Below are 27,380 nucleotides of genomic sequence, written 5' to 3'. Positions count from 1 at the left end.
CAGTCCTGTTCAAGTAATAAAATGGCTTGCTCTTCTATTTTACAGGTACCTAGGATGACGAAGATGATGCAGAAACAGGGTTAACAGAGGGTGAGGATAAAGAAGAAGAGCCAAAGGAAGAAGAGAAGCTGGGTAAACTTCAGTTCTCTCTGGATTATGACTTCCAGAATAACCAGGTCAGATTCTACCACATTTTTCATTTTATTTTTTTTTTCAAACCTATTTTGTTATTTTACACGAAAACCAAATATTTCATTATCACAGCCTTTTGAATGTAAAGCATGCTTCACTTTTCTCCGTATAGTAAATGCAGCTCTATCATTTCTTCCTTGTCTCGGGAATAAAGACACTGATGGATCACATCATTTGTGAAAAGGATGAAATGCAAAGCATGGCAAAACAAATAAAGCAGATTATTTTCTACAATGCATTGCACCCAGCTGAGAATATTAAGCCCGTATTATTCACCCATGCCCCCTCTGACCACGCATACCTCTCAACTGTCCAGGTTTTTGCAGAATTCCAGATTTTTGGCTTATATTTTTTATCTGTTCCTCATAAAATGTGTGGCTTTCTGGCAAATCACTGGAATGAATTGAAGATTGTTCTCACTAAATAATGACATACATTTAAGTTTCAGACTTCAAATCATTCAGAAAATATATGTTAAAACAAGCCCTGTTACTCTAGCAACTTTCTAAGTTTATAAGAGAGAGAGATATTTAAAATCCGTCCCTATTTTTGGGCCACTGTCCCCCAATTTTGTCGGGCGTTGTCCAGATTTCATGATCTAAGAGTTTGAGACATATGCCACAAAGCCATTCAATAGTATACCTGCTACAGTAAAAAAGGGTTACCTTTAGCTACTCAAGACCTGAATGCTCATTTTCTTATTTCCTTGCATATGTTAGGTCAATACTTTGTTTTATCACATGTTAACTCACTACTTTATAGTAATATACATAGCTTCAGATCCTAGCTATTTTCATTGCCTCTGTGAATGCAGCTTCAAAGAAAATTAGTAAGACATTTTAAGAAAATATTCTAAATAGGACAGTAAGACATTTTTGTTACATATTTTAAATAGTCACTCTTTCGCCAAGATGGTGTGACATCTGCATTAAAATAACAAAACAGGTATTTTAGATGTCATTGCACACAAGTTAGTTATTTTTGAGTGCAAGATTTTAGAATTCACATTACTGTAACATGTTTCATGCAGTACAGCTGAGCATTTCTGTTTGCAGTGTCTGGGTTTTTAAGGATTGTAGTGGATCTGTAGTGATCCCCCTGTGTCCAAAGTCTGCCTACAAATACTGATATGGCAATGTCAGTCAGCAGCCTAATTTATGAATCTAAGTGTAAAGTGTGCACTGCAACTCCTGTAAATGCCCCAGCAAGAATAATCAGCAGAAAGTGAGATTGTTTACAGGATGCAACATTTTTTTTTAAGTAATAGAAAGACAGTTAGTTTGGGTACACCAATTAAGTTAAAAATATACCATTTTGTATACACACCATTTTGTATACATACTGTTCTCCAAACTCATACAAGTCAGCCCTAAAAGTTAAATTTCAGCCTAGGTCTTTAAGGCTGACCTTAGGTAATATTTCAGTTTGAAAATTAATGTTCTTGCTTCTTTTCTGATTTTGAGTGATAAATGTAAATGGCTACTATCCATGTCTGATCAGGTAAGTGTATTTTCATTTTTTTATGAGACTTCTTATGCTAACAGTCAGGCAAGGTGCCCCCACCTCCAGCAAAACAAATGTATAATAAATCATATACTTGCCTAGCTTATGATAATGGGGGTGGGCAGTACTAAGCACCCACTGCAGAAGGTTCCCTTTCAGATCCACTGAAATACTGAGTACATATCTGCTACATCTGACTTTGTAAGCCTTCTGAGACTGCTCGCTAATGGCAAGAATCCCAAGTGCTGAAAATTAAGCATCCTGGGTGGCCAGAAAAATATTGAAAGACAATGCTAGGTTATGAAGCAATGAGTTGCCAAAGGAAGTCCAGCTGCTGGAATGATATTGCAAGAAATAATGTCTAATAAAGCTATAGAGTGACCATCGGCAGGCTGCAACACAGACAGCCACAATGTCAGCAATCATGAAATGAGCACTGGACGTTGTGACACCCTTACTGTAGGCTGGCATTTCATATCTGCTGTCTGCACTTCCTGGTTAGCCACTTGAAAGCAGAACACAGTACAGTTAGCAATCCCCTTAGAAATGGTTTACTTAGTTATTCCAAGCTGCTCTCTTCCTGAAGCAAAGAAGACAAACAGCTTCTCCCTGTTCTTGAATTCATAAACACCATCTTCTGGTAAAACCAGATCTTGCAACGGACATAAATGGGGTAGGAAGGGATTCCCCAGATCCTGTGCAAGAAAAAAACATGGAAATGAATGGCCTGGCTTGTGGACAATTTCAATATCACTTGCAGAAGGAAATGTGGCTTATTCCCAAAGGGCACCCAATTATTTTCAAGATCAAATAAGATTTCCTCCAAGTAAGGGCCTGAAGCTGCAAAAAGCTGCAAAAATGTGGTTTAGACCTAAGGGACACCCAGTGTTTTTAAAGATCATATGGAATTTTCTACAGAAAATGGCCTGCAGCACAGAGATAATGCAGAGAGAGCCATCACAGGCAAGCATCACCACTAGGCTCAGAATGGCCTTCTCCTAGTTCATGGAAATCCCACAGCCTGCAACCACAGAAGTGTCTGTCATGACCACATATAAAATACCAATGGTCTGATGTGGTATTTCTATTTCTCCATGGTGGGGCAAGCTGAGATAATCAATCCCCCCTCCCAGTTCATTCTAGAATGATAATCAGGACTACAACTGCTGGAATGATCAGGGTTCTCTTCTCAGGGCGTTAGACCGCACAAATGAAGAAGGCAGTAGTGCCTGATGCTTGAAGGCTTTCCTCATTCTATTGCAGGGATTCTTCTTTGTGGAAAAACTAGGGTGGGATGAAAGATGTAGAAGGGGCTCAGGTCATTATACAGACCCTGTGCAAGGGTCAACACTTGCTTTCTCTTTTGGAAATTCTTTACTGGGTCCTTGATTGCCTCTACAAGCAGAACTTTTCCAAGAAGGAGGTGTCAAGGATGTCCTGCCTAAGATAATCCCTGAAGGAGTCCAGTCATTCTGTACAGATACACACCAAAGCCTGCTGTCCTAGCCACAGTATCGGCATAAGCAAAGTTACAGTGGATCACAACATGGAATGACATTACAGAAGCCATGATAAGGATCTTAGTCAGATCCTCCCTTGTCTAAAAATTAGCCAGCTTCTCCAGTGTCTGACAAGCCAAATGTCTCAATGTGCCCTCACCTACCCCAGTTAAAGACTTGGGCCTATTATCAGGCAGTGAGCTGGAATGGTCTCTGGGACATATGTTGGACCAGGGAGAGGATATAGGAGTCTACCCCAGGATGCTCATACACAATCTCATGCCTGTCCATTAAAGACTTGTGGATGGCAGTAATCTTCTTGAGATCAGAAGAAGCAGAACCTGGATGCTTCCAGGCTAGGAAGTTGGTAGCATAAGGCACATATCCCATAGGATGGAGACCTATGGGTCTTTACTGTTCTTAATTAATCTAACTTAATATATGTTTCTGGGTGTAAGACTTCATTAGCATGAAAGCCACCCAGAAGGAGGAGGAGTCAATGAGGAGCATAAAAGGAATGATCTCATAACCCTTATTTGCATAAGACACAAAGGCCTCCTCCAAGTTACTGCACAGTATATGGAGGAAGAGAAAAACACATTCTTTGCCCTAGCTCCTGAATGGGTGGAGTTGCTCTTGCTAGATGCATGGAGGCATGACTGCCTAGTAGGTGATTGGCAAGGACTGAGTGACGGGGGTCCCATACCTGGGGAACAGCTCACTGGAGGTAGCACTGACACAGGAAAGACTCACAAAGAGTCCATTACTGTGATACTAGGACTGTCCGAGTTCCTTAAGGGTGTAACCCCACATCTGTGAGGACATATCCCACCAGAGACCAAACAACTGAGGAATGTCTAATATCTGGGGCTATGTCATGGGTTCTGTAAGTCCTGGAAAACCCAGAGGAATCTCACTGTCTCTGGCCAGTGAGTTCTGCTGGATTTAGGGATAGGGGATGCATAAATAAAATACTGTAGTTTTCCTGAGTGATTGTTGAGCACTAGCCAGAGGAATTGAGGATCTTCTCCACTGCAGCAGGTTAAAAGCAACCATGTACTAGGCACTTAGTCATGGAAAGGAAGGTGGGGGTCACCCTGTTCGCATTCTCTAAGATGGCTGCTAGGGAGTCACCTCTTGTATCTCTTGCCTTTCATCAGTAGATGACTCAAGCTAAACCTCTTGATAACTGAGTGAGTTACCAACACATAAGGACCTTGATAGCATCTTGCAGGATAAGGATTTGACTGCAATCTAGCTCCAAGCCCTCTCACTTTGTCATGTTGGGATTGTGTGAAAGACCCCCTTACTAAATCCTACAACAAGTACCTTCTGATACCACCATTTCAGTGAGGTGAGATAAGATAGGCCTCAGGGTATTCTTTTGCTAGCTATGGATGCCTGGATTGAAAACACTCGAACTTGTGAAATGTTCCTCACCAAAGCCATAAAGATAATGTGAGTGTGAGTCCTGACTCATCATCTGTCAACTGTGGGAATAATTGAGAAGTTCAGGCTTCCTATGCACTGTAGATAAGCTATTGACAGAAACTGAGAAAACATTTAAGGTATTAGGCATTCTGTGAATGTTATTAAAACAAGCTGTTGGTTTATAAAGGCTGAAGAATGTAAAGACAGGGTTCTTGAGATCCTAGGAACAGTAACATGGATGAAGGATAAGGCTGAAATTATTGAGAGACAGTGCTGAGGTGGAGAAAAAAAGTAGAAACTGGTGGGAAATACAAAGCTATTAAAGAAAAAGGGAATTAGAACATGGTCAAGATATAAGCAGCAGCATTATTGTACCCTTTTCAGAATGAAAACTTAGTCCATTTGATGTAAGGTTTTGTAGCTCAGAAGTTTTTTTCTTTCTTTTTTTTTTTGCTCCAGATAATTGTGACAGTCACACTAAAACCTTACTTTACACTGTGAAGTGTAGGTGGGCAAATAAGCTAAGATAATGAACTATCTTACAACCACAGTTAATTCCAACCACATTCCTGCGAGACCCTTGGTTAAGTAGGTAGACAGCTGCACAGAACTACACAGAATGCTGTCTAAACTGGAACCATACAGGATGTCCACTGAAGTGCGATGCCAAGATGCTCTGTGCAGTAGTGTAAGGCAGTCCAGTGATGACCTGCACCTGGTAATATTACTACATCATAGTGGCAGAGGTCTGGGCTACTAGTCACTTGGCTCTATACAGTAAATCCCTTAGATGTTCTTCGTGTTTCACTGTTGCAGTCATTACATTTGGATTATCTGCTTTACAGTAACCCTCAGTCGGCCTGATTAACAAAGTCTTGGGTCCTACTTCGGTTGTTGTCCCTTCTTCCATGATGTCAGGTCGTCAGGGGTATAAAACATGCAGCCGATGCCATTACATCAGTCTTTCTTTCTGTGCGGTGCCCGAAGCAGAAGCAGAAGCAGTTTGCAAGTGCCGGTCGGCCGACTCCTGAAATTTTCATTTTCGAGTTTCAGAACCGAAGTCTTCAACTAGGGGAAACTTTTTCTTGCTCCTTACCGATGTCAGTAAAAGTTAATAATTGCATTACTTGTGGAAAACAAATACCTCACAAAGATTTTCATTCATACTGTATTCCTTGCCTAGACCCTGACTATAACGTGCCTTGCTGTTGGTTTTGTGCTTTATTTAAACAGTGCACTGTCCATCGTCGGTATATTTTCACTTCTAAATATTTCGGTTCTCGGTTTAATTATCCAGAAATGTCATCTGTTAGCCTTCTGACTACCGGGATTCTGAAAAAACGCAAAGATAAAGACAGGGACAGGCCGCCGAGGTCCAAAGCTGCCAACGACGCTTCTCCTAAGCCAGTCGCCAGTTCGCCAGTACTCAGTGAGGCACTTTTGCAGTCCCTGATACCCGCTACTTTTGACTCGCAGGCCTCTACTGAGACCCATTCAGAGTCCGGTATGCTGCGAGATGCTTCAACCGTGGTACCTGTGGATGTCTCTACCTTGGATGGGTCCGGAGCCGCTATGCAGGCATTGGCTTCTGAGGATGTATTCAGGCCTACGGACTTGCATATTAAACTGATGCCTCCTTCTTCACTTAGGCCAAAATCTCGAACCATGCCTAAGAAACCGATGCCCAGGCCGCATGTTCAGGCCTCTATGCCTAAAAAAACAAATGATAAGAATGGCTGAAGATCTTCTAACTCTAATCAGGGGAAGCCAACCCCCCCGCCTTCTAAGAGACCTAGGGCTGAAGTTGTTTATGAATCTTCTGAACAGGATTCTGATTTTTCTGATTCTTCTGATAATCTGGATTTACCCTTATCTACTTATGAGGATTCTGATGCAGAGGACTCTGTTCCCTCTGCTTCTCCTCCAGAGGATTTTTCTTTTGGTGAAACCTTGCATACTCTAAGGGAGCATTTCCACTGGGAAAGCCAGGATTTTTCTGATTCTAAAAAGAGGCTTAGGGATTTCTTACTCCTGCCTTTAGCTATTCCTCCTGTACTAGACATTGTTGATGATGCCTTTTCGGAATCTAGTTTGGCCCCTGATTCTTTGCCTCCTGCTCCCAGAAAACCTGACAGATATTACAGGGTTCCTGATTCTCACAAGTTCCTTTTTAAAAATCCTATTGTGGATCCAGACTATTTCACAGGGACCCAAGGGCATTAAGGCTTCTACTGCTAAAAATCCTATCCCTTCTGATAGAAACTCCAGGACGCTGGATAGATGGGGTAAGAAAGTTTACACTTCTGCAACGTTGGCCATTAGGGCTTTAAACTGCCAGTTTCATATGTTAAAATATCAACAACATGTTATTGGATTGCTTAAACAGAAAATGATGTTAATGCCTGACTGTGCTGAAAATAAAGAATTACAGGATTTAATGCATTCTGCTGAATAGGTTGGAAAACATACTTTGCAATGTGGATTTGATTCATTAGAGGCCTCTTGCAGGGCTGCTGTTACTGGGTCTGTGCTCAGAATACATGCTTGGCTTAAGGAGCAATCTTTGCCAGATCATGTTAAAGCTACATTGTTGGATGCTCCCTTAAATCAGGACCACCTGTTTGGCAACAAGGCTGAGGAAGTTCTTAAAAAGATGGAAGATAAAGCTAAATCTATGCAAACTGTTAAAGATTTCTTACAAGTTCAGCCTCCTAGATTTAGTAGGCACTGGCCCTCTAAAAACTGGTCCTTTCCAGCCCCTTCCAGGTCTTCTCTACCCAAACCCAGACACAGCAGAAACCCCAGGTTTCAGTCCCAAGGAACACACAAGACTAGGCAGTGGGGGGTTTCCACACCCAAACCTGGGAGCAGCAAGACTCCCCCTATGGAAAACCGCCTAAATGACTTGCTTTTAAGACTTCCAAGCACTTCCCAACTGAATGCTCCTTTAGGCGGAAAGATTGGACTGCAGGCCAAAAACTGGGAACTCATTACCTAGGACAAATGGGATTTAAATATAGTGTCCCAAGGATACATATTTCATTTCCACACGTTACCAACACCAAGTGGGTGGCCAGATCTACCCACAAATCAGTGGTCAGAGGCCCAAAATCAGGTACTCTCTCTCTTAAACATGGGGGCTATTCAGTTGGTACCAGAAGAGGAAAAGGGAAAAGGTTTCTATTCAAGACTTTTCCTGGTACCCAGAAAAGGCAATACATGGTGTCCTATCCTGGACCTTTCCATTATAAACACCTTCCTGGCGATTCCAAAATTCAAAATGCTGACTCTTCACCAGCTAGGCTGCTAGGCAAGGATGCATGGCTGGCAACACTGGACTTAAAAGAAGCATACCTGCACATCCCTATCAAGGAGTCTTGCAGAAGATACCTATGCTTCAAAGCAGGCTACATGCACTATCAGTTCTCTGCACTGCCCTTTGGCTTATCTACTGTGCCCAGGGTATTCACAAAATGCCTAGCTCCAGTCATTGCATTTTGCAGGCAAAGAAATATTCAAATATACCCATACCTGGACGATTGTCTAATTCAGGCAGAAAGCAAGGACATTCTCTTCAATCATCTGGCCTTTGTTCAAAGATTACTGATTTGTCTGGGGTTCACCATAAATGAAAATAAATCCCACTTGGTACCCTGTCAACAAATTATATTCCTGGGAGCAAGCTTGCATACAACTTCCCAGATGGCTTTCCTCACCCCAGAGAAATGGATACATTTGACAACTTACTTCAAACAAGTGGCCACAAAACCCCAGCTATCTATAAGGCAAATACTGCAAGCCTTGGGGTTCATGGGCTTCTTCTAATTCCATATACAAGGCTGCATATGAGGAAACTACAATGGTATCCCAAAAGCCTATTGTGTCAACATTCACAGGATCTGGAAGCAAGGACTCCTATCATACCTTGCCTATGCCTAGAGTTCCTTTGGTGGGCAGAGACCTGCCACCAAAACAGGGGACTACCATTCACATTATCCCCTGCCAAACAAATCTTAACAACAGATGCATCAGACTATGCATGGGGGGCTCACCTGGCAGGGAAGTGCATTCAGGGCAAATGGAACCCAAATCAAATGCACCTGCACATAAATCAAAAGGAAATGTTAGCTGTACAGAATGCCCTGACAGCCTTCAAGGACCATATTCTTCCAGGACAACTAATGGTAAAGACAGACAACACCACTGTTATGTGGTACATAAACAAGCAGGGGGTACACATTCTTACCCCCTATGCAGACTAGCCATGGCATTGTGGAACACAGCCTTGAGCTACCAAGTGAATCTGCAAGCTCAGTTCCTGCCAGGAAAACTAAATACACAGGCAGACGGACTAAGCAGAAACCTCATGGACCCACATGAATGGAAACTGGAACCAAGGATTTTCAACATGTTAACAAGCAAATGAGGGAGTCCAGATAGACCTGTTTGGCTCCCCCCTAGAACCATCAACTGGACAAATTTTGCACAAGGATTCCCCACAAACAAGCTTGGAAAGTGAATGCTCTATCCTTCAGCTGGAAAAACCTATCAGTTTATGCCTTTCCTCCTCTGCCTCTGCTCTCCAAGGTACTACTAAAGATCAAACAGGACAAGCCAAGAATGATTTTAATTGCACCAAATTGGCCTCGCCAACACTGGTACCCACTCTTGCGCAGTGTGTCATGCTTGGCTCCATGGCACCTGCCTCAGACTCCTTCCCTGTTGTCTCAGCAGGAGAACATGATTCTGCACCCTCAGCTGCAAACCCTGAACCTAGCAGCCTAGCTAATTACCTAATCTCTCCTTTACCATCCCTCAGTAAGTCAGTGACGGATATCATTTTAGAGGCAAGGAGGCCTAGTACTAGAAAATCTTATGCTGCAAAATGAAAAGATTCTGTGCTTGGAACCAATCTCAAGGAATAAACGCAGCAGTGCCCAGTTTACCTCAGATTCTACAATACTTAACTGAGCTGCTTCATAAGAGCTTGTCTTTTTCCTCCATCAAAATTCATGGCTCAACCATTTCAGCTCATTATAGCACAGAGCCTCCCCTCTTCTCTCACCCACTGCTCAAGCAGTTCCTCTGAAGGACCAAAAATCTAAGGCCACCCAGGGAGCTCCAACTCCAGCCTGGGATCTTAACTTTGTCTTGGAGAAACTCACTCTTCCTCCCTTCGAGCCAGCTGGTACTGAAGTTTTAAAATTTCTTTCCTGGAAAACAGCTTTCCTTTTGGCAATCACTTCTGCAAGAAGGGTATCTGAATTACAGGCCCTTATGACTGTGGAACCTTTCATTGTTTTTCATGCAGACAGGGTGTCCCTCAGAACCAATCCCTCCTTCATGCCCAAGGTGGTATCCAGTGTGGCTCTTAATCAGTTCATTCATTTGCCTACCTTTTTTCCCAACCCACAGAACAAAGGGGAACAGATACTGCACTCTTTAGATGTGCACAGACAGCTTAGATTCTACTTGGACAGGACTAAACCTCAAAGGAAATCTGAACAACTACTGGTGGCATTTGCTGCAGGGACAGAGGTGAAAGCTATTTCAAAACAAACCATTTCAAAATGGATAGGCCACTGCATTAATTTCTGCTATAAGCACCATGGAAAACCTATCCCACAGGGCATCAGACCCCATTCAACCAGGGCTGCATCCTCCTCTACAGCCTTTCTCAGGGGAGTCCCTACTAGTGACACCTTAGAAGCTGCTACCTGGAGTTCTGTACATACTTTCACCAAACATTATTATTTGCCAATTTTCTCTATATCCAGGGCTGGTTTTGCTACTGCAGTCTTGCAGGGCCTTATAGCTGGCCCTAATTCTATTTAAATTCCTCCTCCAAACCTTAGCTTTGGGAATCTACCCAAATGTAATGACTGTAACAGTGGAACACGAAGAACATAGTACAGTTGTGTACACTTACCATAAATGTAGATGTTCAAGTGTATTCACTGTTGCAATCCTGGTTACCCTCCATCCAGCCCCCTTTTCTTTCTTTGGCTGTACCTCTACTCTCACTTACTATGCTCTAAAAGCTTTTTGATGTATTTGTTTTTCTGTTGGAAGTATATGCTTGTATTTATAGATTTAATTGCTTCCCATTAGGAGGGCACCTGACATCTGGGGCAAGAAAAACTGATGTAATGGCATCGGCTGCATGTTTTATACCCCTGACGACCTGACATCATGGAAGAAGGGACAGCAACTGATGCAGGACCCAAGACTTTGTTAATCAGGCCGACTGAGGGCTACTGCAAAGCAGATAACCCAAATGTAATGACTGCAACAGTGAATGCACTCGAACATCTACATTTATGGTAAGTGTACACAACTGTACTTTCTTGTGAACTCGGAAACAAAGGCAACTAAAGTGAGTAAAAATTAAGTTTAGTTGTAGTTCTAGAGAACAGTTTTAAACTTGAAAGATAGGAGTAGGAGTTTATTCTAGAACTACTTAAGGAAGGAGAAGAAACTTCCCTTTCCTGTGGGCTTAGTTACATTCCTTTCCTTGTGGATGAGGTAATTTGTGCTGAGACAGTGTTGGTATTTACTTGTAGTACATGCAGTTACATTCCTTTCCCTGTGGATGAGGTAATTTGTGCTGAGACAGTGTTGGTATTTACTTGTAGGACATGCAGTTACATTCCTTTCCCTGTGGATGAGGTAATTTGTGCTGAGACAGTGTTGGTATTTACTTGTAGTACATGCAGGTGCTGCGGTAGCGTTGTCGCCTCACAGTAAGATGCTCTCCGGTTCGATTCTCAGCTAGAGCGTCTTCTGTGTGGAGACATGCGTGAACGGGCGTACCTTCGTTGAAGGTTGTGCAGCAGGCCTAGCAAGCCGGTATGTAAAAATCAACTGCCAATCATTAGCGGACCGGAGTTCCGCTGTGGCGACCCCTAACCGGGAAAAGCCGAAAGACACATTCACATGCAGTTACATTCCTTTCCCTGTGGATGAGGTAATTTGTGCTGAGGCAGTGTTGGTATTTACTTGTAGGACATGCAGTTACATTCCTTTCCCTGTGGATGAGGTAATTTGTGCTGAGCCAGTGTTGGTATTTACTTGTAGGACATGCAGTTACATTCCTTTCCCTGTGGATGAGGTAATTTGTGCTGAGCCAGTGTTGGTATTTACTTGTAGGACATGCAGTTACATTCCCTTCCCTGTGGATGAGGTAATTTGTGCTGAGACAGTGATGGTATTTACTTGTAGTACATGCAGTTACATTCCTTTCACATTCCTGCATCTTCTCCCTGGAACTCACTGGAACATAAATTCTTGTCCCAGATTCCCTGAAACTCACTGGAGCATAAATTCTTGTCTCAGATTCCCTGGAACTCACTGGAACCTAAATTATTGTCCCAAATAGTGTATTCTAAAGAATAATAATGAATTATCAGAACAAATGAAAGCAAGCAGATCCAAGTATCTTTTTGGAAAGAGTAAAAATGCGAGGCTTACAGAGGGATAGAGGTGTGGCTCCTTGCTGTTTTACTTTAACTGTTTTCTTCTCTTTTTCTGCAGCTAACAGTTGGCATAATCCAGGCAGCGGAGCTTCCAGCCCTGGACATGGGTGGTACGTCAGATCCATATGTGAAGGTCTACCTCCTTCCAGACAAGAAGAAGAAATATGATACCAAAGTTCACAAGAAGACCCTCAACCCTGTCTTCAATGAGACCTTCACGTTTAAGGTAGTCTGCCTCATTTAGTTAAGAACAGACATACAATGGAAGATGTTGAAGTTTGATATGTACGTGTTTTGCAACAGGTATTCCTGTCCTATGCAGTTTTATTGTAGCTATCTAAAGCAACTTAAGCAGAATAAAAGTAGTGCAGCTGAGATTTTAATATTTCTCAAAAATACCTAGAAAATGCTACAATTTCAAAGCTTAAAACATGCCATATTGATTAACTTTTCTAACTGTATGTCTTATCCAAAATTATATTTTGAAAGCAGTCAAGTGAGTCAATACCCAGAATTTTACCATTTTGAGGGAAAACTTCTGTCAGTTTCACAAGTAATTTAAGTAATGATTATCACAATCACCTGTAATACATTGTTATAGAGATGGTTATAGATGGTCAAAGCATTCTATTCCTGCTGTTTATAGTTGTAAACATATCTGCATTGCCACTGTGTTAATTAGATATATTTATGTAATATTACTGTTATATTAAGTGACTTTCACTTACAATTGTACCCTTTGCAATAAGTCTCTTTTTCTTTTGTTACTACACTATTTTAGCCTTTCTACCTCTCTGCATTCAGAATATGTGATCCTGCAAAACACTTTCCCATCTCGGACCCTCTTAATGGAAACAAACTACCTGCAGTTGAAATGTGCATGTCCTTTCCAGTTACTTGATACTACATTGTACTATTTTTACTTGGGGTATGATCTAAACATGGCGTGCCCACATTCCTGGGTTAACTTAGCTCATCCCTATGCCTGTATTGCTGCTTCTTCCCCAATTGTTTAGAGTCCTCCCCTATTTCTAATGTAAATTGAATACTCACCATTTCCTATTTCCCCTCCACAACCAACTTTTCTGGTGTAAATTTTCTCAACTGCTGTTAATCCTACCTAACTATAAATAACCTCCAGTGTTAAATAATTATATTTCCCTATTTTTCCTTAAAGACAGACAACCTAATCACTGACTGTGCTGCTTTTTTCTTCTTTTCTCTGATTGTTTCTGTAGTCTCTGGGCTGGTTAAGCTGGTTCTCTGGCTAAACCAGCTTCATTCACCCTTACTCCGCTATTCTACCATACCCCCATTCCCATCCACCCCATCTCTCTCTAGAGCCACGATATAAGCAAAAAACGACTGATTTCAAAACCTGGCTACCTTTCTGGTGTCATTCTAAGGGGATCCAGTATGTGTCAGCTTGAGAGGACATTGCCTATAGACCATGCTGATTTGCCTAGGATTGTATGCATCTTTTCCCTTTAAGCTTTTGAATACTGGCTAAGACTTTGTCCACCCCATATTGCCTTTTTTAGGCAATGCCAAATTGACTAACCTACTGAAAAAATCAACTCAACAGTACCTGAAGGTGTTACTGCTGAATGCCAGGAGCCTAAATAAAAAACTACCCTGCAAGTCCTCCTCACGCTCGAGAATATAAACATCTGTGCAGTTACAGGACATGGTTTAAAGCAGCAAAGTATCCTGGTAGTGTAAGGTTTCATTGCCGTCCACACTTTTAGACCAGTATCTGCACAGACAATGGCTAAAGGTGAAACCTCAGTAGTAAGGCAGACTAAGAATCAGAAAAGTCTTATTTGCAAAGCCATTGAAAAAAATTATAAACATCAATAACAAGCATAACTCTAGGGTGGTCAAACAGGATGACACACTGGAGTTCTAACATGCTCAGATCACCTTTGACAAAATCCTGTACCATATCCTAGCCAGCTATAGGTCACCCTCTATTTCCCAAAAGGCTTACAATGCATGCTTGGACCCACTGGATACACTTACCATCCAATCTAACAGTCTGTTCATGGTAGACTTTAATTACCCCTCTATAGATTGGGAATCCTATGTGGCCTCAAATCTACAGCCACAGAGATTTCTGGACTTTGTAAATACAAACACCATTGACCAAATGGTGAATATACCCTCTATAGGCTTCAATATACTGGACCTCATGCTCACAAATATGGGAGAATGCTGCACCCCCCATGTCTCATCTTCCCTGGTAAGGTCTGATCATAAAGTTGTCTCCTTTGAAGTCAAAATCAAGTCCATAATCCCATTGAAACCAGTAACAGTAACTATTCCAAGGCAAATTACCTGTTATTAAGTGATTGTCTTTCAAAATGTAATCCCCTCCAAACCCACAGAAAATGATACCTATGCTGAATTTTTCTTGGAAACTCTGTACAGCCATGTCAATGGCTGCATAAAGGCTGCTGCTGTACCCACCAGAAGTATAACCCATTTAAACACACTGGATAGCTAGTTGACTCACTGATAGGACCCATGAGGTTAGACTAGATGAGGCCACCCCAATAAAGAGGCCAGTCACAGGTGAGGTCTCCCAGGGGTCTCTGCTAGGACCACTACTCTTCGGCATCTATTCTTGGATGTCAAAGCCAATGTTTAAGGCCTCTAGTTAAACAAGTTTGCAGATGATTGAAAACTGGGAGCAGTCACTGAATCCCCTCACAATGAGGACATTCTTCAGGAATGTCTAATATAGACAAATGGTTGGTGCCAAAGACATGACTTAAAACTCAATACCAAGAAATGCATTATAATATCTTTTGGGAAGTCTGCCATCCTGGGTAACTACATTATCAATAAAATGCCCTTAAAAGTTGATTCACTAGTCAGGGATCTGGGAACTCATGTAGATAATAACCTAGCCTTCGATCAACACGTGTCCAAGGTAATAAAAAAATCCTTCAATGTTGCTCAGTTTATAAGCAAGGGCATGGCATCTAGGTCCAGAGAGGTCATCATGCCATTATACATAGCCCTCATCAGCCCCATCATAGGGTAGAATGCCCCCTTCAGTATATATCTGACCAGATACATGCAGCAAGTGCAATGTCCATAAAGGTTCCTTACAAAAGAATACAGGGAGTAAACCCAATGTCCTACACGTATCGCCTCACAGTCCTATTTCTTAATTCAGTATCATACAGAGTTCTGACAGTCGATCCTTGCTTGGTGCGCAGGGCACCCCTGAACCCTGTTTTGATGAATCTTTTGCGCATGCACAAATCAAACAACATCAGAATTACTAGATAAAAGAACTAAGTTTTATTTGCAACATAAATGGAACATTTTGGAGCTACAAGTATGTTTCTCAGAGAATTCCAGTTCTCTGGAACAGGCTCCCATCCATGTGCAGCACTGCACCTCCCTATCCCTATCTAAGCGCAACTTGAACCAGTGGATGGGTAATCAGAAATTCACCCCTGGTCAGGCACTTATATCTCTGATGGACACAGGCAGTCAGTAAATCACTCCCTGTAAATCAAATATAAATCAAACTTGTGGGTCACATTTGGGTTTCACGGCTAGGCTTCTAAGGGCTCAAGTGGTCTTTAGCCTAGTATACACATATGAACCTATAAGGTCTCAACACTCACCTGTACACAGAACTACCACTTTCAATGCTAGTCTCATCACATTCATCCCACTACTGCCTTTCCCTATTCTTAATTCTTGCCAGTGCAGCCTATTTGACCTTTATTTCATCACAGTACTGTCCTACACCCTCCATAAGTCATACTAGTAGTATTCCTTACCTGTCTTAAGTCATCACAGTTTTGTCCCACACCCTCTGTAAGTCATACTAGTACTGTTTCACACCCTCCTTAATTCATACCAGTACTATCCCATACCTCCTTAAGTCATATCCATACTGTCACATACCCTCCTTACTTTCTCCTTAAGTTATACTAGTACTGTCCCACACCCCTCCTTAATTCATACTACACCCTTCTTAAGTAATACTCTTACAGTGTCACAACGTCCTTAATCCATACCAATACTGTCACACACCCTCCTTAATTCATAGTAGTACTAATCCACACCCTCCTGAATTCATTACAGTACTGTCCCATTTCCTCTTTAATTCATATCACAACTGTCCCACGCTCTCCCTAAGTCATACTAGTATTGTCTCACACCCTTCTCAATTCATTCTAGTATTGTTCCACACCCTCCTTAAGTCATATAGTACTGTCCCATGTCCTCTTTAATTCATACTAGTATTATCCCACATTCCTCCTTAATTCATATTAGTACTGTCACACAACCTCCTTCATTCCTTGCAGTACTGTTCCACACCCTCCTTAAGTCATACTACTACCGGCCCACACCTTCCTTAAGTCATACTAGTTTTGTCCCACATCCCTCCTTAATTCATACTGGTATTGTCATACACCCTCCTTAATTCATACTAGTACTGCCACTCACCCTCCTTAATTCCAGACAGTGAGTTCCCACACCATCTTTAGTCATACCAGCATTGTCTCACATCCTTCTTAATTCATGCCATTACTGCCCTACTCCCTGTTTAATTAATCTAAATACTGCCCTATCCCTCCTTAATTCATGCAAGTACTGCCCCACCCCTCTTTAAATCATGCAAGTATTGTCCCACCACAATTTAATTAATCCCAGTATAGTCTACCACCTCCATAATTTAATCCATTGTTAAATTAAATTATCCTCTCTATAATTCATCCACGTATTGCCCAGCTCTAATAAAGTCATCTCAGTACTGCTCTATTAACTCATTCATTCATTCCAGTACTACCCTGTCCCCCTCTTGTCATCCCCATACTGCCCTGCTGCACTTTAATGCATTCCATTACTACACTGAGGGTGGCCTAATTGTTAAGGTATTTGCCTTACAAACACAAGGTGCAGGGTTTGAGTCTCACAAGAGATAATTGGCTAGGCTTAAAATGGCTCACAAGGGCAGTTAGCCTAGTACTAATCTATGAACCTATGAACTATCCTCTCTTTAATCCATCCCAGTACTGTCATACTAGCTAACTGCTCCATATATCATTCCAGTACTTCCCTCATCCCTTTTTAAGTCATCCCAATACTTCTCATCCAACCTTAATTTATCTAGTATTACTCTGGCCCTTCATAAATATTTACTGGTGTCCCCATGAATGATTTGGCCAAGTTTTATGCCGGATGCCCTTCCTGACGCAACCCTCCCCATTTATCCGGGCTTGGGACCGGCACAAAGAAATGCACTGGCTTGTGCATCCCCAGTGGCGGTTTGTAAGATGACGTTGGTGATCAAGATGAGAAGGAGTGTGAGGGCAGCACCAAGGATCAAATGGTGGAAATTGAAAAAGGTAATTGTGAGGTGGAGTTCAGGGAAGTGTTAAGACAGGCACTGGTTGGCAGTGAAGAGTTACTAAATAGCTGGGTACTCCAGCAGAGCTAGTAAGGGAGATGGCTAGAAAGGTGCTTGATATGACATCTGGACAGCGGAAGGATGACAAGGAGAAATGGTGGTGGAATGAGGACATACAGGAGAGTATACAGAGAAAGAGGTTGGCAAAGAAGAAGTGGGATTGTCAGAGAGATGAAGAAAGTAGATGGGAGTATAAGGAGATGAGGTGCATGGCAAAGAGAGAGGTGGTGAAGGCTAAGGATAAGGCATATGAAGAGTTGTATGAAAGGTTGGACACTAAGGAGGGAGAAAAGGACCTGTACCGATTGGCTAGACAGAGGGTCCGAGCTAGAAAAGATGTGCAGCAGATAAGGGTGATAAATGATAATGAGGGAAACATACTCACAAGCGAGGAGAGTGTGTTGCGCAGATGGAAAGAGTACTTTGAGGGGCTGATGAATGAAGAGAATGAGAGGGAGAGAAGGTTGGATGATGTGCAGATAGTGAATCATGAAGTGCAGTGGATTAGCAAGGAGGAACTAAGGATAGCTATGAAGAGGATGAAGAATGGAAAGGCTGTTGGTCCAGATAACATACATGTGGAAGCATGGAGGTGTTTAGGTAAAATGGCAGTGGAGTTTTTAACTAGCTTATTTAATGAAATCTTGGAAAGTTAGAGCATGCCTGAGGAATGGAGAAAAAGTGTTTTGGTACCGATTTTTTATAATAAGGGTGATGTGCAGAGCTGTAGTAACTACAGAGGGATTAAATTGATCAGTCACAGCATGAAGTTATGGGAAAGAGTAGTGGAAGCTAGGTTAAGAAGGGATGTGATGATTAGTGATTAGCAGTATGGCTTCATGCCGGGAAAGAGCACTACAGATGCGATGTTTGCTCTGAGAGTGTTGATGGAGAAGTACAGAGAAGGTCAGAAGGAGTTGAATTGTATTTTTGTAGACTTAGAGAAAGCATATGACAGGGTGCCTAGAGAGGAGTTGTGGTATTGTATGAGGAAGTCGGGAGTGTCAGAGAAGTATGTAAGAGTGGTACAGGATATGTATGAGGGTAGTGTGACAGCGGTGAGGTCTGCGGTGGGAGTGATGGATGCGTTTAAGGTGGAGGTGGGATTACATCAAGGATCAGCTCTGAGCCCTTTCTTATTTACAGTGGTGATGGACAGGTTGACAAACAAGATCAGACAGGAGTCCCCATGGACTATGATGTTTGCAGATGACATTGTGATCTCTAGTGTCAGTAGAGAAAAGGTGGAGGAGGCCCTGGAGAGATGGAGATATGCTCTAGAGAGAAGAGGAATGAAGGTCAGCAGGACTAAGACAGAATATATTTGTGTGAATGAGAGGGAGGATAGAGGAATGGTGAGGATACAGGGAGTAGTGGTGGCAAAGGTGGATGAGTTTAAATACTTGGGATCAATAGTTCAGAGTAATGGTGAGTGTGGAAGAGAGGTGACGAAGAGAGTACAGGTAGGATGAAGTGGGTGGAGAAGAGTGTCAGGAGTGATTTGTGACAGATGAGTACCAGTAAGAGTGAAAGGAAAGGTCTACAAGAGGGTAGTGAGACCAGCTATGTTATATGGGTTGGAGACAGTGGCATTGTCAAAAAGGCAGGAGTTACAGCTGGATGTGACAGAGTTGAAGATGTTAAGATTTGCACTGGGTCCTCCTGTCCTACTCTCTCCTTATTTCATTATAGTACTGCTCTGTTCTTCCCACATTCATCCCAGTGCTGCCCTACCCCTCTTTAATTCATCCCAGTACTGTCTAGCCCCTCTGTATTTCCTCCCATTAATTCCCCTCTCCCTTCTTAGTTCACCTAGTACTTCCTACTTCATGACTAATTCATCCCACTACTGCCTAGCCATCCACTTATTTCAACCCAGTACTGCCCTGCCCCCTATTTTAATTCTGTGATGGTACAAGACACTGGACCCAGTGTAAATGTTTCAGAATAGCAATGACCTCATAAGCACAGTCACTTTTCAACGCTCATATACAGTGCAGTGTGTTGCTTTCTTTGTAAAAAAATTGAAATAGTAAAGTGAAAATGCTAAGCAGATAAGCAGCAAAAGTGTAAGTTCTGAAGACAGTGAAAACAGTTTAAAATATACTGGTAATGTTCTGAAGCAAATGTAAGTAACACATTTTTTGAGTTAGATATAACCTCCTTACCATATACAATACCAACTTACACCATTTTGTGATGCAAACATTGTGGGGGGTTGTATTTTATTTTGTTAAGGACGGACCCCTGAATATTTTTTTCTCAGAGCTGAAAATCTCTGCCATGTCTTCATGAAAGACTGACCCCGTAACGCCTCACTAGCTAAAGTAATGTATAGAATACTGTATTTCTATGTTAATTGCATTATAAGTAGTTTCTATCTTTCTAAAATAGTGATGGCGAACCTTTTGGGCTCGGCATGTCAAAAAATCAGAAAATGCCTAACTTGACTCTGCCGGTGTGTCGTCGTCCCCCTCCCAAAAAAATAAAAATAAAATAAAAATATAAATAAATAAATAAATAATAAAACAGCATAGCTCTCAATACATCAAGGATAAATATTAACAGAATCAGGGACAAATCTCGAAATAGGAGACATGGAGAGTTTTAAACGACTAGTACTATTAATCTGAGACAGAAAAAAATGAAAGTGAATTAATATACATTTTCTGAAGTAACAAAATTCTATAAATCTAATTATTGTCATTATTAAATGTAAAAAGTCACAAGTTTTGGGAATGACTAAGAGGAACAGTTGAGAGAAATGTAAAGCATCACACAGAAAGGCAGACTATTTGCCCTTTGCAGAAGTGTAACCACGAAGAGAAAACAATGTCAACACTGCTCTTTGCAGACTGTATCGAGACAGTATACTGAAATACTCTTTGAAGTTAATAATTTCCTTACCTCTGCAGCATTGTTGTTGAACTGGCTCCTTGCACAAGATAATTCAATGCACTTCATATAAGCAATGAATGCAAAAGCAGTTTCTTTGGTAACGTGGGTGTTGGTGAGTGCTGGTGTGTCATCCAAAATGTTGTGGCGTGTCACCTTTGACACGCATATCATAGGTTCATTATCACTGTTCTAAAAAGACAAGTTGTCAACTAGTTTTTGCAGATGGAATGCATTACACTGAAAATTAACATGATAATTTAGTAGTAAAATGTCAGTGTAAATCAGAAGCAGCTGCTCTATAGAGGGAAGTTATTTTGATTACCCATAATGCTTTGCAGGTGTATGTAAATCAATGCTCAATGCTATTTGCCTTTGTTTACTGGGAAAATCCAAATGGGTAATCCCCATTTTCAGCAGAGGCCCAGGCAGAAAAGCTCCATTTGCTTACATTGCATTACACTAAGTTCCAGTTAAACACAGAGTAGTTACATTTCTGTTTACATTTATACACAAACAGTAGTTAAATTTATACATTCTAAGATTTTACAGAGGTGAAAGTTACTAAAGAGAAAGCCCACATGCAACTTAGTGGATTGTACAGGCAGAAGATATATACAAAAATAATTGTGTCACTTCAGTGAGAGATTGTGTATTCTATTTAAGGTGGGTATTTGGAGAGTATTGTATGGTGAACACAAAGTTTCAACCTTGTGATGAGCATGTGTAGGACCAAGATTGCTTAATATGTTGTTTAAGCAGTAGTTTAAAACTACTGAGTTTGTTGGAGAGTTTTATTTGTGTGAGGATAGTATTACAGAGTTTAGCAATGTACTGGGAGTAGAGCGAGTCTCCTGCAACATTATGTGACTTATTTGTAAAGTAATAAGAATTTCTTACTAGAGCAAAGATCCCTTGCTGGGCAGTACGTCAGTAATAAGTTATGTAGTGAAGGTCATTTTTCTGGATGATGAATGAGTTTGTGTGCAGTAATTAGTTGTAAATATGTTAGGTAGTTGTGTTGTTCAAGCCAGTTTAATTGCTTAAAGCTATGACAGAATCATTAAAAGCTTTATCATCATGAGCACAACAGGATATAAAATTAATTATAAAGCAGAGGCACTTGCAGACATGACCGATACACTTTAACATTTGAGTTTTATTAGCATAATTTATCAGCCTACATACATATGTATTGTAGTTACTTTCCTTATAAGGTAAAGTTCTAGAGTGAGGTGATTCTTACTATACTGAGCAATATTAAGAGATCACGAAAATATTTCAAAATATCCCACAACCAGAACACCTTCCAGAACAACATTTTTAAAACGCCTTCACTAAATTATCACTTAAGACACAGGCACGCATACACTAACAGAAAAAAAGCATATTATTATTTTCCATTTACACACATTATACATCACATATCTTTTCTTTCTTTGCTGCTATCAGTCCAACATTACAAAACAATTTCTGAATTCCTGCCTCCCTTAAACCTCACTACTTCTCCTGAACATTATTATGCATGTATTCTTTCCACAATTTCCATTTATTTTTATGTAATTTGTTCCTTCCCTTCTCTAAAGATCCATCTTCCAGTTCTTTATCTCTTTTAAAATATTCAACAATTCGAATACAGTTGGTTTAGCCTTTGAGTTTTATTTTCTAGTAACTGCTTTTTTGGCAGCCAACAGAAATAATCTTAATAAGGCCTTACTATGTCTGGTCAATCCAGATCCTATGTCCGAGCTCAAAAACTCATGTCCTTAGTTACAGCCATTTGCTCACCCAATATTTCTGACAAAGTAGTTTGTAAGGATTTTTTTTAACTTGCCAACTCACTACACTATTCTCAGTTATCTCTTTCTTCCCCATCATACCTCCAACATTTGCTATTTATCTGAGGAAAAATTCTTTGAAGTCTGCTTGGGGTATAGAAACACCTATGCAAACACTTCCAAGCAAATATCCTAAATCTTCTGGATTTTGTTGCATACTTGGGAGCTATACAGATGTCCTCCCATTGTTCTCTTGTAAATTGCTTTTCCAGTCTCTCTTCCTAATCTTTTCTAACATCATCTAATTGATTCTTATAGCTATCATGCAATATTTTGTATGCCGTAATAATTATCCAGTTTTAAACAGCAGCTTCTGTCATAGATTTCACTAAAGACATACTACTGCAGGCCTTTCACTTAAGATTCCCATATTCCTTTGTCTTTGCTTATATTCTGATATTAATCCCTGGTAGGGAAGGCTGTCTGTAGCCTGCAATCCAAACATCTTCTTGGCCTCATCCCACTCTATTACTTTCCCTCTATAGTTATTTGCTTCTAGTACCTTGGTTCCTTTGCCAGGTTTCTCCAGTAAATTCCAGCCCCCTTCTAGTAATTAGTATAATTACTCCCCTTTTCCTGTGTCATGATGTTCAACTGATTAACCATCCTGAAATCCTTTCTTTGTCAAATTGACATGCTCATTTTTTGCAAATGTGTCTCCTGCAGCATTGCTATTTGCACTCTGTATTTTTAATATAATTCAGTACTCTTTCCTTTTTGTCCATACATGTAAAGCCATTACATTCCAAGATGTTATGGATAGTGTAGACATCATAATAAAAAGCTATTGTTCCCACCTATTATACATGACAGTTTTTTTTAATATTTATTTCCAACATTTGTGGTACACATGCACACTAATGTTTGGAAGGCTGATCTTTTATACAGTTGTTTCTTTTCATCTCCATTTGAACCTGTTGCATTTTCAATACCTTTTGTTTTAATGAAAACCCTCAAACAAGAAAAGTATATTTTCAAAACATCCCCTATTAACTTGTAACAAACACACAACACTATGTACATCTTCAAAAAAATGAAGTTTAACCCTCCAGGTAGGAACAACTGCCCCAAACTGACAGTTGCACCCACAGACATTACCTAATCTAAAAATAAAAATTATGTACTCACCGTAATGTTCCATCTCTGTTGTCTATTTTCAGTCTTCCTCAATGAACGGGTTCAGAACTGACCCTCAGATATGACCTGGCCACTTTCTTTAGATTCTAGAATCCAACTCTCAAGCTCCTCCCTTACCCATTGCGCCCCTGAAAACTGAATTACCTCAGATTGAGTTTGCTGCTATTATACAATATCTCAGTATTTTTTTTTCTGAAAATAGATAAGACAGAAAAGTGATACCTGAAAGGTCAGAAGCTCAAACAGGAACAATGGTTCCTAATAAAAATTCTATTAGGTCACTCCCAAAGACTTGGGAAGGGGAAGATGGGTGGGGAGTTGCGGAAGAATGAAAATGGACATCACAGATGGAACATTATGGTGAGTACAGAACTTGTATATCTGATGTTGTCATTTTCATTCATTTCTCAATGAATGGGACAGAGTCCCAAGCTACAATTACCTTGGGTGGCCCTCATGGAGGGATATTCTGGAGCACAGCAGAAACAAATAATGATCTATTCCTAGAAATTATATCCAATTTGTAATGAGAAACAAAGGTATGGGCATTAGTCCAAGTGGTAGCTGTACAAATGTCATCAGTGGAAGCTCTAGCCCAAAAAGTAGCTAGTATAGTATTTGACTTGGTTGAATATGCCTTCTGTTGTTTTGGTAAAGTTAAGCCTATAAATGAATAACCATAAGAAATATAATCTGATATCCATTTAGCTATAGTAATATTTGAAACGGGTTGTCCCTTCCTGGTGTTAGAAAAGGAAACAAACAACTGATTTGTTTTTCTAAACTATTTGTTTGTATGTAGGTAAAAAACAAGATGGCTATGTATATTTAGGAGATTAATAATATATTCTCCTTTATTCTCAAAATTTGGAAATAAAAAAAATAAAACTGGAAGGTTAATGACTTGATTAATGTTTGATTCATTGGTCACTTTAGGTAGAAAGGATTAGTGCGCTGAGTAACCCTATCCTTGTGAAAAATTAGATACAGTGGTTCCTAAGAGAGTGCTTGGAGGTCTGAATCTCATCTAGCTGAAGTAATTGCCACCAGAATAACAGTTGTCCAAGATACAAACTTAAAGTCTACTTTAGCTGAGGGCTCAAATGGAGGCTGTACTAAAAATTGTAATACCAAAGTCATATCCCAAGGTGAAGTGGGATCTCGAATTGGAGGACTAAGTAAGAATGTACCTTTTAGGAAGGTCTTGCACAGCTTAGTTGAAGCTAAAAGATAAGTCTTACCTCAAATGTGGTAGTTGGAGATGGCTGCTAATTGTACTTTAATGGTAGAGAAACTTGCCCAAGTATGAGAATTAGAGGCAAGGAAATCTAAAATAGTTGGGATTAGAGCAGTAAATGGATCTAAGTCTCTTTGATACACCCACAAAGACAATCTTTTTCATTTGCTTTTATAAATCTTTTTGTTTGAAGATATGTAGGACAAAGAAATGATACAACAAACTGGTGAGGAAAGCCTGGAATGTGTAGCCATCATTGGAATTGGAGAAACCATGCAGTCAGCTTGAGGCCTGCAATGTCTAGATGAGTCATCCCTGGTGGATGAAACAGGAGATCTGGACTGGGGTCAGTGTCCATGGAGGACATACTAGGTGAGACCATGGGAAGGTAAACCACACTTGCTGAGGTCAGAAGGAGGCAATGAGGATTACTTTGCTCTTCAAGTGACTGGCTTTCTGAAGATATTTGGGTATTGGGGCAAAGGAGGATAAGCATAAAGGAGGCCAGAGGGCCAGGTATGGATTAGACTAGAGCATCTCTTAGTGACTGTCCCTGGGGGGGTATTAGGCAAAGAGCCTGCTGCATTTATTGTTGAGGGGAGAGGTGAACAAATCACAGCACAGTTGATCCCATTTGTGGAAGATCATCTTTCCAACTGATTGATTGAGAGACCACTCATGAGGAGTCAGGATGGTCCTGCTGAGCTTGTTTGCTAATATGGATGAACAACAATAAAAAATCAAACTACTAAAATAACAAACTAGGTGTCCAATGAAGTGCCAACCAAGAACTTAAATAAACATTTAATGAAGCGCTTTTCTTTTGACAGAAGTTTGAATTAGTGTCAGTTGGCTCTTCATTGGACACCTGTTTTGTTATTTTAGTTGTCTGCTAATATATTGGATTTCCCAGCATGTGTATCACTACTAGAAACCAGTTGGAGGAGATAGCCCATTGCCAAACTCTCATTGCTTCATGGCATAGAGGGTACGATATGGTTCCCCCTTGTTTGTTAATGTACCAAACTACTGACATGTTGTCCATCTGAACAGCAATAGTTCCTAGTGTAAGAGAACTCTGAAGGGCCTGCAATGCTAAAATCAGCACTTTTGTTGTGGATACCCATCACAAACGATTCTTAGGTGCAAATGATTATATCCAGGGGATAATTCATTCCCTTTTCCTAAGTTCTTCCACAGAAGAGGAAAAAGTCTCCCTGATGTTCCACCCAATCAGTGAGAACAAGCAGCTCTAGAGATTCAAAAGTTGCTGTACAAAAAAGTCACCTAAGAGGTTCCCCAGACAAAAGAGGATCCAGAATTTACTCAAGGTTCTCAAAAGAAAACCCCTTTTTTGGTAGATAAGAAAAAAGGGACAGAAAAGAGTTACTACTAACTGTGGTAGAAAAGGAATACCTCAGGCTGAGGTAAAGAAAGGAAAATTACCAGCAACGGACAGCCTGGAGTATCTTACAGTAGGAATGTTTTAATATATAAAGAAGTAAAGGAGTTTAAAGATATATATTTAGATGCAACAAGAAAAAAATATATAAATATATTGAACAATATTATTTGTTCACTCATGAACACCCTACTAGAGCTCCAGCAGTCATAATACCAATGGATCTTGAAGAACAGCAAACAAGATCTGAGTTAATTCAATAATCAGGTGCATTATGGGTAAAGGAGGAGCTTTAACATTAGATCCCAGAATCTAAAGAAAGTGGCTTAGTCAGATCTGAAGGTCAAATTCAAACCCATTTGTTGAGGAATGAATGAAAATGGCAACATTTGTTTACCGGGGAAAGTCTGACTTGGAATGAAGCCAATTTTCAGCAGAGGCCCAGGGAGAAATGCTCCAGATGCAGGCCTTTGTAATGTGGGAGGAAACTGGAGCACCCGGAGGAAACCCACATGAATGCAGGGAGGACATGAAGACTCTGTACAGAAGGCATCCCCAGCCAGGAATCACATCAGAGAACCTCTTGCTGTGAGGTGACAACTCTACCGCTGCACCACTGTTACCCATGCTAAAGTACATGTTACAGCCTGTGTTCCCATGTACACTGACTGCTGTCTGTTCTTTTCTTATCTGTATTCCACTCTCAGATGTGAAAAACAGCTTGTATGCTTTCAGAAAATGTTAACTTCTAGCCCTAAGAAAAAGTGGACTGGCTTTATTTAAATAAAACTTAATTATACACTATTCTAGTAAAAACATTAAAGTATTAAGGCTGCTAGGTAGGCTGCTATCTCTTATTCACCTTCCATAATTTCAAATTTTATTTTTCACTGAACTGCTTCCATTGTACCTTTTAATTTTGCATTTACTTCAGCAAAGTATGTTCAGAACTCTCAAGATTATGTTTTTTCTTGCAAAGCCATATGTGACAAGTGTGATTGATGCTTTATAGTCTCCCATTTATTCACTAATTTCATTGTTACTGATCTTATTTCTGTTCATCTCCATCACCCAACACCAGACCCCAGTTCAAGTCAAGGTATTCCTTACTCTTCTAGTCAACTACTGTGTTTTTCTGTCTCTCAAGCATTTTGATTTCAAACATTGGAAAAAAATTAATTAGCAAAAGTCTCTGTATGAGCTTTACTGCTAGAAGAATGAAAAACAAATTCTCTTTTTGTTGGATAAACTTGTTTGTTTACTCCTTTGTTTGTTCAGCGTCAAAAATGTCTTTGATCATCCAGGAAAAAAATATTCTGAAGACAGTTGGG

At 40.5% G+C, this 27,380-nt stretch overlaps 1 protein-coding gene across 2 annotated transcripts in view; it reads left to right on the top strand.

Annotated features, from left to right (window-relative positions):
- The window catches only part of SYT2 (synaptotagmin 2), a 1,145,572-nt gene that overhangs the window by 1,066,134 nt on the left and 52,058 nt on the right, over positions 1-27,380 (top strand). For both annotated transcript variants that reach the window (XM_044076513.1, XM_044076514.1), the window contains 2 exons: positions 54-176; positions 12,159-12,326. In XM_044076513.1, the coding sequence (XP_043932448.1) occupies positions 54-176; positions 12,159-12,326 (291 nt within the window). The remainder of the gene's footprint in view (positions 1-53; positions 177-12,158; positions 12,327-27,380) is intronic.

This window comes from Protopterus annectens, chromosome 7.part0, assembly GCF_019279795.1.
Source record: "Protopterus annectens isolate FY-2018-M chromosome 7.part0, PAN1.0, whole genome shotgun sequence".
Classification (NCBI taxonomy): Eukaryota; Metazoa; Chordata; order Ceratodontiformes; family Protopteridae; genus Protopterus; species Protopterus annectens.
The sequence above is the reverse complement of the archived record's forward strand: the minus strand, read 5'-3'. Positions and strand labels throughout refer to the sequence as shown.